At 37.1% G+C, this 12,021-nt stretch overlaps 1 protein-coding gene across 1 annotated transcript in view; it reads left to right on the top strand.

Annotated features, from left to right (window-relative positions):
- Positions 1–34: 34 nt before the first annotated feature.
- NME7 (NME/NM23 family member 7) overlaps positions 35–12,021 on the top strand; it is a 242,285-nt gene continuing 230,298 nt past the window's right edge. The window contains exon 1 of the mRNA XM_030937211.1: positions 35–139. Coding sequence (XP_030793071.1) covers positions 137–139 — 3 coding nt within the window. The 5' untranslated portion in view covers positions 35–136. The remainder of the gene's footprint in view (positions 140–12,021) is intronic.

The raw sequence follows: 12,021 nt of genomic DNA, 5'->3' as shown, positions 1-12,021 counted from the left end.
AGGTGGGGCGGTGGCGTTCCACGCACCGTGCGACAGTGGGCGGTGCTCTGTTGCCTGAGTAACCGGATGATGGTGTTGGTGGTGGTGTCTTCCTGTCTCAACGATACCTATTTTCTAGTGCTGAGATCCTGAGACAATGGTGAGTGCCAGGGGATGTCAGAAGAACGGCTGTGGGGTCCTAGCTACTTAGCGTTCCAAGTCTTCGGGCGGATGGGCACTTAAAGTTGTCCTGTCCTGCGGACCTTCTCCTCATTATCTCTTTCCCCTTCCCACGGGCTGTTAATGCAGTTTACTCGCTCTCTGTATTTCTTACAGCACCCTGAATTCCACTGTTGCTACTAAGTCTCTAGAGTAATGAAACAGAAAATTTAGGGTAAGGCATCGAGTCTAATAACCTGTTTTGAACAAACATTATGTGTTTTCATTGTTCATCGTGGCATTTTTCATGCTCACAGATTCACATTAACGCGCTTTATTAAGAGTATGGGGTGGTGTGTATGTGACTGTCTCAACACTGATCTGAATCTCCCTAGATCTTGGAGTCCTTTTGCTTTTCTGAGTGGCAGAGCACTGCCCCACGCCCCCACGAGGGCCATTAACAGATGTATGTTGGATCAGCTCTCGTCTGACCAGTTGGTTACCTTCTAGGTCTGTGCTTGCTTTTCTTTTCTTTCTTCTTCTTCTTTTTTTCTTTCTTTCTTTCTTTTTTTTTTTTTTAACAGAAATTTCTCCTGGGATTGCTTGGAGAGCTTCTGGAATTCACTGTCTGGACTTCACCCCTGGAAATTCTGAATGAAAGGAATGGGGCTCAGTATTTGCATTTTAAATAAACCTGTAGGTGATTTTAATTCACCCACATGTTTGAGAGTACCAGGGTTCTAGTTAATTCACTTAACTATCATATCTTTTAAGCACTTATGGATAACGGACTGGAAGATAGAAAGATCTTTAGATAGTTATAGCTACGAATTTAGAAACAGAGCCCCCACCCATCACCCCTTGTTTCTTCATGCTACTCAGCAATCCTTTTGGTTACCCCAGTTTTCCCCTGCCCCATTTTCTGTAAAGACATTTTCAAACCTTCCATTTATAAACCCTGTCTTTTGCCCTCCTCATTTCTCCTTTCTAAACATGATGGAGTATAACAGGCCATTTCTTCAATCTCATGCCCCCAACCTACACACTGATCTATATTTTTGCCAAGCCTTTAGTCTTGTATTCCTAGTGTGGAGAAAGGGATATTAAAGGATAATCCATCCATCTTTGCTCTTGATCTCATTTGCTTCCATCTGTTACATTTCGCTTCCAGTTGTCTTTTTTCTTTCCTGTGCTTTCAGCCTCTTCCTCTCCAGTTCCTTCTCCTCAGTGCTCAAGTCACACATCTTATGAAAATTAAATAAAGCAAAACCATGTCATCCATCCTGTGTTTATCTGGTTATTTCCCAGTCCTCCTATCTATCAGTAAACTTACTGAAAGGATATTATTTTTACTTATATCAAACAGACAAAAGTCTTTTGTCTGGCTTCTTTAATGCCTTCAAGAAAGTTGTTCTTGCTTAAGTTTCTAAAGGCCTTTTAAATGCCAAATACAGTAATTACTTCTCAAAATTTATATTACTTAGTCTCTTTGTGACAACTGAGGTTCATAGTCATTAATTCCTTTTACTGGCTGTGCCTGGTTTTTGAATGTCATTCTTTGGAAGTCACTCCTTAATTACTTTCATTTCTTAGTCTAGACATTTTCCTTGGGTGATTTTGTCCACTCACATGGATTCTACTAACACCTTTGATTTTGCTTCTAAATTTCAATTTTCCTCTCAGATCTACTAATGCCTAACTCAGTTGCTTCCCGGACACATCTGTCTCAAAGGCCCCTCAAACTTAATATAAAACTGAACTTGCTATCTTTCCTCCTGGTTTCTCCTATTTTCACCAAGTTAAATACTGCTACTACTATATTATAACCTAAACTAGAAATCAGAGTTATCCTACATTCCTCCCTTTCCTATTTCTCCCATATTCAATTGGTCACTAGATCAAATTTTAGTTTGTCATCTCCTCATTTCTTGATTATTTTAATAGTGACTTTTACAGTCTGGTCTGGAAATTCTCCAATTCGTTATTTTCTCTGCCACAAGAAGGAATTTTTAAAAACCCAGACTGTTGATTTACTCACCTCCTTAAAACTCTAGAATCCTCATTTCCTACAGTAAAATATCTAGAATGGCACACAAGTTCCTCCACGAACACGCACTTTTCTGTCTCACTTTTGCCTTTCCCTTCCCCTACCTTTTTAAATAAAAAATTATCTTGCCTTTTAGCTACTTGCTTTTCATTGAACATACCAAGCAACTTAAAACTGGTAGTATGCCTCCTCTTTCTACTTTGCACTTGCAATTCCTTCTACACAGAATACCTGCACCCTCTTGTTGCTTGCCAAACTCTTATTTATTCTCCTGTTACAGGCCAACGTGTTCTTGCCCGCTTCCCAGAAAGGCCAAACATTGAGAATGCAGGAGTTGCAGCAGAGAAAGAGTTCAATGGAGGCAAGGCAGCTGAGTGGGAGGATGGGAGATATTTCTATCTAAGGATAATTTTGTGGGCAGGTGGGTAGGGAGTGGGTGCTGCTGATTGGTTGGGGATGAATTTATAGGTGTTTCCAAACTGTCTTCCTGTGCTGAGTCAGTTGTCTAGGTGAGAGTCATAGGACTAGCAGAGTCAGTTTGTTGGTATGAGTCATGTTATCTGGGTGGCATCAGGAGGTTTGCCAGAATGCAGAAGCCTGAAAAATATATCAAGGTCAATCTTAGGTTTTATAATAGTGATGTTATCTAAAGGAGCAATTGGTGAAGTTACAAATCTTGTGACCTCTGGCTACATGACTTCTGAATAGTAAGAAATTGTAGAAAAGCAAGGAACAGTAGCTGGTTATTGCTTACCTATGCCTGTATCTTAGCAGATTTTAGGTCCCTCTCAGAATCCTAACTTTGCAGCCTTCTATTAGTCTTACAAAGGCAGTTTTAGTCCCTAGAGGGGGTCAGTTTTGGAAGGGACTATTACCATCCTTGCTTCAAAGTTAAACTATACATTTCTCCCATAGTTAGCTTGCCTATGCCCAGGTATGAGCAAGGGCAGTTACCTTTGTGAGGTTAGAAGCAATATGGAGTCAGTTAGGTTAGATTTCTCTCACTGGTATAATTTTTGCAAAGGTGGATTCACTTCCAGACCCAGTGTAGGTGTCTCTGCTGTGATGCCTTCCCTGCTCAGAGAGGGTTGAGTCGAGTCAGGTGCAGTGGCACATGTGTGTAGTCCCAGCTATTGAAGAGGCTGAGGCCAGAGGATTGCTTGAGGCCAAAAGTTCAAGGCCAACCTGAGCAACATAGCGAGACCTTGTCTCTAAAAAAGTATAAATAAATACAAATTTAAAATCTATGCAGATAATCAGAGCTTTCCCCTCCACACTGTGAAATCAAGAAAAAAAGAAAAAGATTGATTGTTCATTCTTTTTTGTCAACATTTTATGTAGTATATGTCTCTCCTATTGTACTTGCCTCATTCAGTTGAAATTATTTGTTTATAGATTTGTCACTGTTACTAAAATGTGAACTGTTAGAGGAATTGATGTTTATTTTGTTCACAGTATTACCTAGATTATATTAGGCACTCAAATGTTTGTGGAATGAATACAAAATAAGAAAGAATGTGGTAAGTGGTCTGAGAGAATACAAAATAATTGGGGGCAAATTGTACAAATTGAGTCCCTGCTTCTCAATCAGAGTCAGAAAAGTTGTCATAAAGAAAATGGAATAGAATTTCAATAGTTAGAATTCGATGACCTGTGCAATGGCATAGGGAGGTTGGAAAGTGACATTTGCTAAATACTGGTTTTTTTTTTTTTTTTTTTTTTTTGCCTGTCTTACATTATTGTTATCAGATTTCCCAGGAATGCTAAGGACAATGAATGAACTCCTGTTCCCACTCCTCCTGCCAGGATTTCAGGCTGGGACTCTTTCAAATTAGGTGGTCTATGAAGGCCTTTCTGTGGAAAGAACTTTTGTATTGAGACCTGAATAATATAATACAAAGTGCAATGATCTGGAGGAAGTGTTCCAGGCCATGCTAACAACAAGATCAAATACCCTGAGGCAGAAAAGAGATTGGTATATTTTAGGAACTTATGGTTCAATGTAATAAAATAATAGAAACTGGGTGGTGGGATGGTGCACGGGTGGCTGCAGTAGGGGAAGTATGGTACAAAATACCATGAAATGTGGTTGGGGAGGTAGGCAAAGGCCAGACCACATGTATACATACAGCAGTGTTTCTCAAACTGTACCTGGTAACTCATTACTCAAATTTATGGTATGTAGCCAGCATTAAAAAGAGGACATAAAATACCAACTTAACATATTCACTACATGTTGTAAGGGTAACTTTCATGAACTTTTGTTTAATTGTATATGCATTGGATGTGTACTGGATTCTGATGTAAAATGTATTTCTTTTTTTTTTCTTTTCTTTTTTTTTTTTTTGAGACGGAGTCTTGCTCTGCCACCCAGGCTGGAGTGCAGTGGCCGGATCTCGGCTCACTGCAAGCTCCGCCTCCCGGGTTTACGCCATTCTCCTGCCTCAGCCTCCCGAGTAGCTGGGACTACAGGTGCCCGCCTTGTCGCCCGGCTAGTTTTTTGTATTTTTAAGTAGAGACAGGGTTTCACCGTATTAGCCAGGATGGTCTCGATCTCCTGACCTCGTGATCCGCCCGTCTCGGCCTCCCAAAGTGCTGGGATTACAGGCTTGAGCCACCGCGCCCGGCCGTAAAATGTATTTCTTACTGTGAGTCCTGATCCACAAAGTTCAAAACACAGTGTACTTTGAAGAATATATACTTTATTTGTTTTGTTTGTTTGTTTGTTTATTTATTTATTTATTTTTGAGACAGGACATTGCCCTGTCACCCAGGCAGGAATGCAGTGGTGAGATCATGGCTCAGTGCAGCCTCAACCTCCTAAGTTCAAGCGATCCTCCAGCCTCAGCCTTCCGAGTAGCTAGGATAATAGGTGTGTGCCATGATGCCCAGCTAATTTTTATCTTTTTTGTAGAGACAGGGTCTCACTATGTTGCCCAGCCTGGTTTTGGACTCCTGGGATCAAGTGATTCTCCTACCTTGGCCTCCCAAAGTGCTGGGATTATGTTTATGTTGAGATTTCAACTATTTTGCCTTTTAAACTATATATTAGCCACCACATTCAACTAATATATAGTTTAAAAGGCAAAATAGTTGAAATCTCAAGGCCTGCAGATATTCTTATTCCTCTTTTGACCTAGTGAAAATGTTCTTGTTGTGTGGCAGATACAGCTTTGAATTAACGACCGCCTAAAATTGGCTAGAGTGAAATTTTCAAGTTTCTTTCTGCATCCAGATCACTCTCCTACGTATTTGCTGTCAATCGTTTATGAGAAAGAACAGGCCTAAGAAGCAGATGTCCCTTTTCTGTATTCACTCTAGCCACTGTTGTATGTATTGTAGCAAAGGATTACGGCCTCTCAATAAGCAGCTGAAGATGGAGGTTGTTTGCTCTGTTGGTGAGGCTTCCTGACCACTGCAGTTTATCTATCAGCTTCTGTCTTCATCTAGTTTGTTACAATTGTAGCTTCCAAATTCTAGAACCACCTTTATATTGTGAAGCAGAGACAGGGAAGTGTAGTTTAGCATGTTTCTCATACATCTTGTTTAAGATGAAACGTATACTGGACTCATCAATTTCTTTACTTTTATGTATTATAAAGAGGACAGAGAAGGTAATTCTAAGATACATTTGAGTAACAGAGATATTCGTGTTTTATATCTTCTAAAATATAGCATTTATTGGAATATCATTACTCCAGATGAACTGTTAGTATAAGGAAGGACTTTAAAGATGATTAGCTATGTTCCATAAGAACTAATCTAAAGCTTTGAAGTAAAATGTCTCAAAGTTGTTTGTTTGTTTATTTATTTATTTTTGAGACAGAGTCTCACACTGTCTCCCTGGCTGGAGTGCAGTGGCTTGATCTTGGGTCACTGCAGCCTCTACCTCCTGGGTTCAAGTGATTCTCCTGCCTCCGCCTTGTGAGTAGCTTGGATTACAGGCATGTGCTACCATGCCTGGCTAATTTTTGTGTTTTTAGTGGAGACGGGGTTTCACCATGTTGGCCAGGCTGGTCTCGAACTCCTGACCTCAAGTGATCCACCTGCCTCGGCCTCCCCAAGTGCTGAGATTACAGGAATGAGTCAAAGTTGGTTTGAACACAGCTTTCAAAGACAGTTTCATGATTACTGAAGAACAAACTTTTATTCCATAAAATGAAATGCTTTTCAGTTTCTAACTTTATAGTGTTTCTCCTAATAGCTTTTCTGGTTTTGTTTTCAGTACCTGCTTTTTTTTAAAAACTTTTTTTTTTTTTTTTAGACGGAGTTTTGCTCTGTCGACCTGGCTGTGGAGTATAGTGGTGCGATTTCGGCTCACTGCAACCACTGCCTCCTGGGTTCAAGCGATTCTTGTGCCACAGCCTCCCGAGTAGCTGGGACTACTGGCGCACGCCACCACGCCTGGCTAACTTTTGTATTTTTAGTAGAGACAGGGTTTTGCCATTTTGGCCAGGCTAGTCTCAAACTCCTGACCTCAGGTCATCCGCCCGCCTCGGCCTCCCAAAGTTCTGGGATTATAGGCATGAAGCATGGCACCCAGCTAGCATCTGCTTTTTATTTATCCAGAATTCCTTTTGTTAGTTGAATTGTTGATTTGAAGGAATTGCAGTTCCAAAGATCCACAGGATTTTATTTACAAAAAATGAATCAGAAAGTATAGGGCATGGATTGCAGATATAAAACTCTTAAAAGTTTATTTTCCTATATATTGTATTAAAATGCACTTTAGAGCCTGTTATATTCCTGTAGGAATATAGGAATATGTTTCTAGTAGGAAACAGCGGTATTTGGAGAACTGAATAGTAAGTGGTTAATATAATGCCATAATTTTTTTTACATGTAGCTTTTTATTTATTTTTGCTTTCCTTTTTCTGCCTTTTTATTCCCAGTTTTTTCTCATTCACCAGTTATTCTTCTATCCAAGAAAGTATGTATTGAATACTTTCCATATGCTGGTAACTGGTGGCTATACATTGATTAGTAAGATAGCACACTGTGGCCCCTACCTCATGGAATTTATGGAGAAAAACTGATATTGGAAAACAAATTACAAGTGTAAGTTGGGTTACGAAAGAAAAATGACAAGGTGAGGTGGAAATTGTAATAAAATAGAGTGATCTGAAGTAGCCTGGGGTGGTGAGGGAAAGCCTCCTTGATGACAAAACTCTTTAATTCTTTTTTTCCTTAGTTTAGGAGAAAAACAATTTACATGAATAAATAAATGAATGATCACCTCATATGATGATAAGTACTATGAGGAAAATTAAACTAAGTAATGCAATATTGGATGGTTCCAAGAATGAGTAGCCCTGAGTAGGACAATCAGAGAAGGTCCTCGTGAGGATGTGACTTATAAACTGAGATCTCAATGATAAAAAGGAGCTTGCCAGGTGGAAACCTAGGAGAAGAGCATTCCAGGCAGAGTCAATAGTGAGCACAGAGGTGCATTAAAGGAATAGGAGGGAGCTAGTGTGGCTAGGGCCTAGGGAATGAGAGGACAGCTGGATGAGAAGAGATCTAAGACGCAGGAAGGAGCCAGGAATACTGAGACTTATGGAACTTAGTATTCCATCCTTGGGAAGGATTTTGGATTTTATTCTAAATGCAGTGGGATTATACATTTTATGTATTTTACCTATTCCATCAAAATATTTTATTTTCCTTGGATTTGCCTTAAACTTTTGCCATACTAATTTGGTCCGTTAGTGCTTATTTTTATCTTGTCTGTAAAATTTATGATCTTATAAACCTGGGAAATATTTTTCTGACCTGCTCTTGTCTTTGAACTTCAGAGACTCCTAATTTCATCCCTCATAGTTGCCATTTCATAATATATTTTCCCATTTCTGGGCTTTTTTTTGCTTCTAAAATATCTACTCTAAGGTGTGGCGAGCAGAGCTACGTATTCCAGGTGGGTATGCATTATAGTTTCAACATGGGAATTATGTTTGCTGCTGTGATCTTCACCTATTAGCTTTCTTGATGGTGCTGTAGCATATAATTGAAGTATCTTACTTTCCAGAAATATCTCCAGCATTCCCAGTGAACTTTGTATTCACTTTTTTTCCCAAAAACTGCCTAAAGTTCTTCACTTCCAAAGTTGTCAATATTTTAAAACTTTCTGTTAATTAGATATGAGAAACTGTAGCTATTAAAGTATACTGCTCAATTCACATTTATTTTCTTTTTTTTTTTATTTTATTTTATTTTTTTTTTTATTATACTTTAAGTTCTAGGGTACATGTGCATAACGTGCAGGTTTGTTACATATGTATACTTATGCCATGTTGGTGTGCTGCACCCATCAACTCGTCAGCACCCATCAATTCATCATTTATATCTTGTATAACTCCCCACTTGGCCTTAATAAATTGCTATTGTTCTCTCTCCTGACTCATCTTATGTGCTGTGCCTTCTTCATATTTCTATACTCTTTAAAATGTGTCTTCATATGCACACATAATGGCTCTAGATCTCTCTGATAGACGTAAATTTAACTTTTATCCTTTAAAGTTTCAGTATTTACATGATAAATATATATGCTATATATGTTTTATATATATTTATAAAGGTATTTAACTTATTCTGTTGTAGAAATATAGGAAAACTACTTAGTGATTTTTAGAAATTAGAAAATACAGAAGTAAAAGTAATAAAATTAAATTTTTCTATAATAACACTGCCTGTATACAATTGCTATTAATATTTTTGTGTAATATCCTGGTCACATGTATACTCATACATACACACACACACACACACACAGATACATGTATATATCTTTTAAAGTATGATTCTATTATATCCATTGTTTAGAAATCTGGTTTTTCCCGGTTAATATATCTTGTGCATTTTTCCAGATCAGTTTTAAGAACTACAGTCAGCCCTCGATATCCATGGGTTCTGCATCCAGATTCAACCAATTGAGGATTGAAAATATTTGAAAAAAAAAATAACAATACAATGATAAAAAACACAAATAAAAACAAGGCAGTATAGCAACTATTTACATAGCGTTTGCATTGTATTAGGTGTTGTAAGTAATTTAGAGATGCATTAAAATATACTGGAGGATGTGCATAGATTATATGCAAATGCTATGCCATTTTATATAAGGGACTTTAGCGTCTAAGGATTCTGGTATCTGCAGGAGTCCTGGAACCAATCCCCTGCAAATACTGAGGGACAACTCTACGTCTTATTCTTTCATTTACTCTGATTTTAAAAATCCATTTATTAATTTGTTCTGTTAACACAATAACTAACATATTTTTGCAAACACATTTTTATAGACATCCATAATTGTTCCCTTACAATAAATTAAAAAGGGAATAACTGGGTGTGTGAGGTCATGTTCATTTTCAAGGCTTTCAATATACATTGCCAGACTACTCCCAAAATAGTTTTGCCAATGAATACTCTGCTAGCAGTGTACCATGGTACCTGTTTCTTCTAAACTCTAAACTGGTATTTCTATACGTCACACACATATGTCTATCAATAGATTTGAACTTTTAATAAAACTGTCACCTGCTTTGCTCAGAATATTGAGAGAAATATAAATTACTGTATGTTCTATAGATGAAAGGCACTGTTAATACTTACCTACAATATTTCTTTGTAATTATTGTTTTATATCTCTTATAAATTGTTAAAATTCAAGATTTATCGTCTGACTGTAGTGAAGAATATTAAGTTAGCCTTTTTAAAACTATTATTTGTAGACAGATTTTCCAGTCCTCTCTTGTGTACTTATTTTCAAGATATAGCTTGTTGAAGTACAAACGAACTGATGTAGAACAAGAAATCTAAAATTTCAATCTTTATTCCAGTCCTGGCTTAAGCACTTATGAGCTGTGTGTTATGTAATCTTTCTGGATAGTTATTTTCTTATCCATAAAATCAAAATAGTACTTTCTGTTTAGATTACCTTAAAGCATTTTTTGTGAAGATCAAATAAGTCGATAGGAAAGTAATTTATAAACTGTAATATACATACGAAATGTCTTATTTTCATATTAACCAGATTGCTGCCTAATGAAAAGATAGTTGAGGAAAATGGAAGAGATTAAAATGTCAACCTTCAAAAATAAATATTTGAGGTTAATGGTGTTATGCAATTTTGTGGCTATTAAAAAATTTACTTTTATATATTAAATTCCCTCTTCCTAAATTTGTTTTTAGATTCATTTTCCTAGTGGAAACAAGAAAAAGCTGGTAAAAGGGAGGGAAGCATGGGAAATGGCAGAGATGGGTCTTGAGACCAGTTTCAATAATGGTCATATACTTTTGTGGGTAGGGGCAGCTAAACATATGTGATATGTATTTAGCAGGTATTAGGTGTGAGATCCCTGAATATCTATTCAACTTAAATAGATTAACTGGGAACATTTACTTTTATTGCTGGTCATGTGAGATTTTATTATTCAGTAATTTGACTGTGAAAGTACAATGAGACCATTCAGACCCAGTCTCTTTCTTGCCACTTAGACTCAGAAATTTGGCTCTGGAAAAACTGAAAACCCCTTCGTCTAGTGGCAAGTACAGTTTTATCATTTATGTTAAACCATATTGCTTTTTAGGTACCTTATTGAATTTTACTCCATGCACTGAAATCTCTGAAAGGTGAATATCTGTCTATCTTTGATATCTGAATATTTTTCATAATTAAAAATTTTCAAGTTTTTATCCAAAGAAAGAATGGCTTCTCTAATAATATGATCACTTTTTTTTCTAGCTTTTCCACATAAAAATTAGTATTGACCTTATGATTTTATCTTGTCTCCCAATACCTTTAACACCTAGGTTGTAGCATGCATTATTAGAACACTTTTAGAATCAAACTTGAAATAATAAGCATTTATATTCAGATATAGAGCAGAGACTCTTGAACTCATCTTTCTGCCCACTTTTGGCTTCTTGCACCATGATATATACCTGAGATACAAAGATGAACAAGACTAGATTTCTTTGTTAAAAAGCTCACAGTCTTGAAGGAAGAGAAAAAAGAGAAGAAGAGAAATGCATGATACACTGTAACACTGTAATACTAACGTAGGGAAATTCAATTTTCTCATTTGCAAAATGAGAAAAATAGTAATAACAATACTAGTTCCCTTATAGGGATATTATTATAATTAAATGATAAATTGTTTAGCCCAATGCTTTATACACTGTAAGCATCCAGTACATGTTAGCTGTTATTACTATTGCTACTGCTGTTGTTATTTCCAAGTGTTAAGATAGAGACCTACTGAATGTGGGGACACAGAAGAGAGACTAATACTGAAGGAATGCTAATTAAAAGAAAGATTAGTTGACTTCACAGCTTTTTCTCTGCTATGTTTCATTCACTGAGCTTCAGGTTCTCTTTAACGTGAATATGTATAAATCCCAAAATTAAACTTATGCATATTAATGCCAACATTGAGTCCCTAAACTGATTGGAAGGCATTTGGAAATGAAGTAGGAAACTCCGTCATTGTGGTTCATTGTTCAGGGTTCAGCCTAGTGTCCTGTACAATTAAATGCTTAACAGATACTTCCCCCCATCCTACTTGCTTGTAAACATTTTTGTTCATTGACCCAGATGTCCCTTTGGGTGAGTGTTGAGTGGACACAAGATACACAGAGTTGGTGACTATAGTATTTGAGGTAGTTCTTATTCATATAATTTTTAAGCAATTCTTTTTGGTTTAGGCTTTTGAGATACACATTTTCAAAGTTTACATCCTTTTTCCCCCAAGTTTTACATACACTTCAACTGCACTTGCTATTCCGTTTGCCTGAAATGCTCCTCCACTTTTTTTCAGACCTATGTTCAAGTGACGCTT

Source organism: Rhinopithecus roxellana, chromosome 8 (genome assembly GCF_007565055.1).
Source record: "Rhinopithecus roxellana isolate Shanxi Qingling chromosome 8, ASM756505v1, whole genome shotgun sequence".
Taxonomy (NCBI): domain Eukaryota; kingdom Metazoa; phylum Chordata; class Mammalia; order Primates; family Cercopithecidae; genus Rhinopithecus; species Rhinopithecus roxellana.
This window is presented reverse-complemented; position numbering and strand designations above follow the sequence as displayed.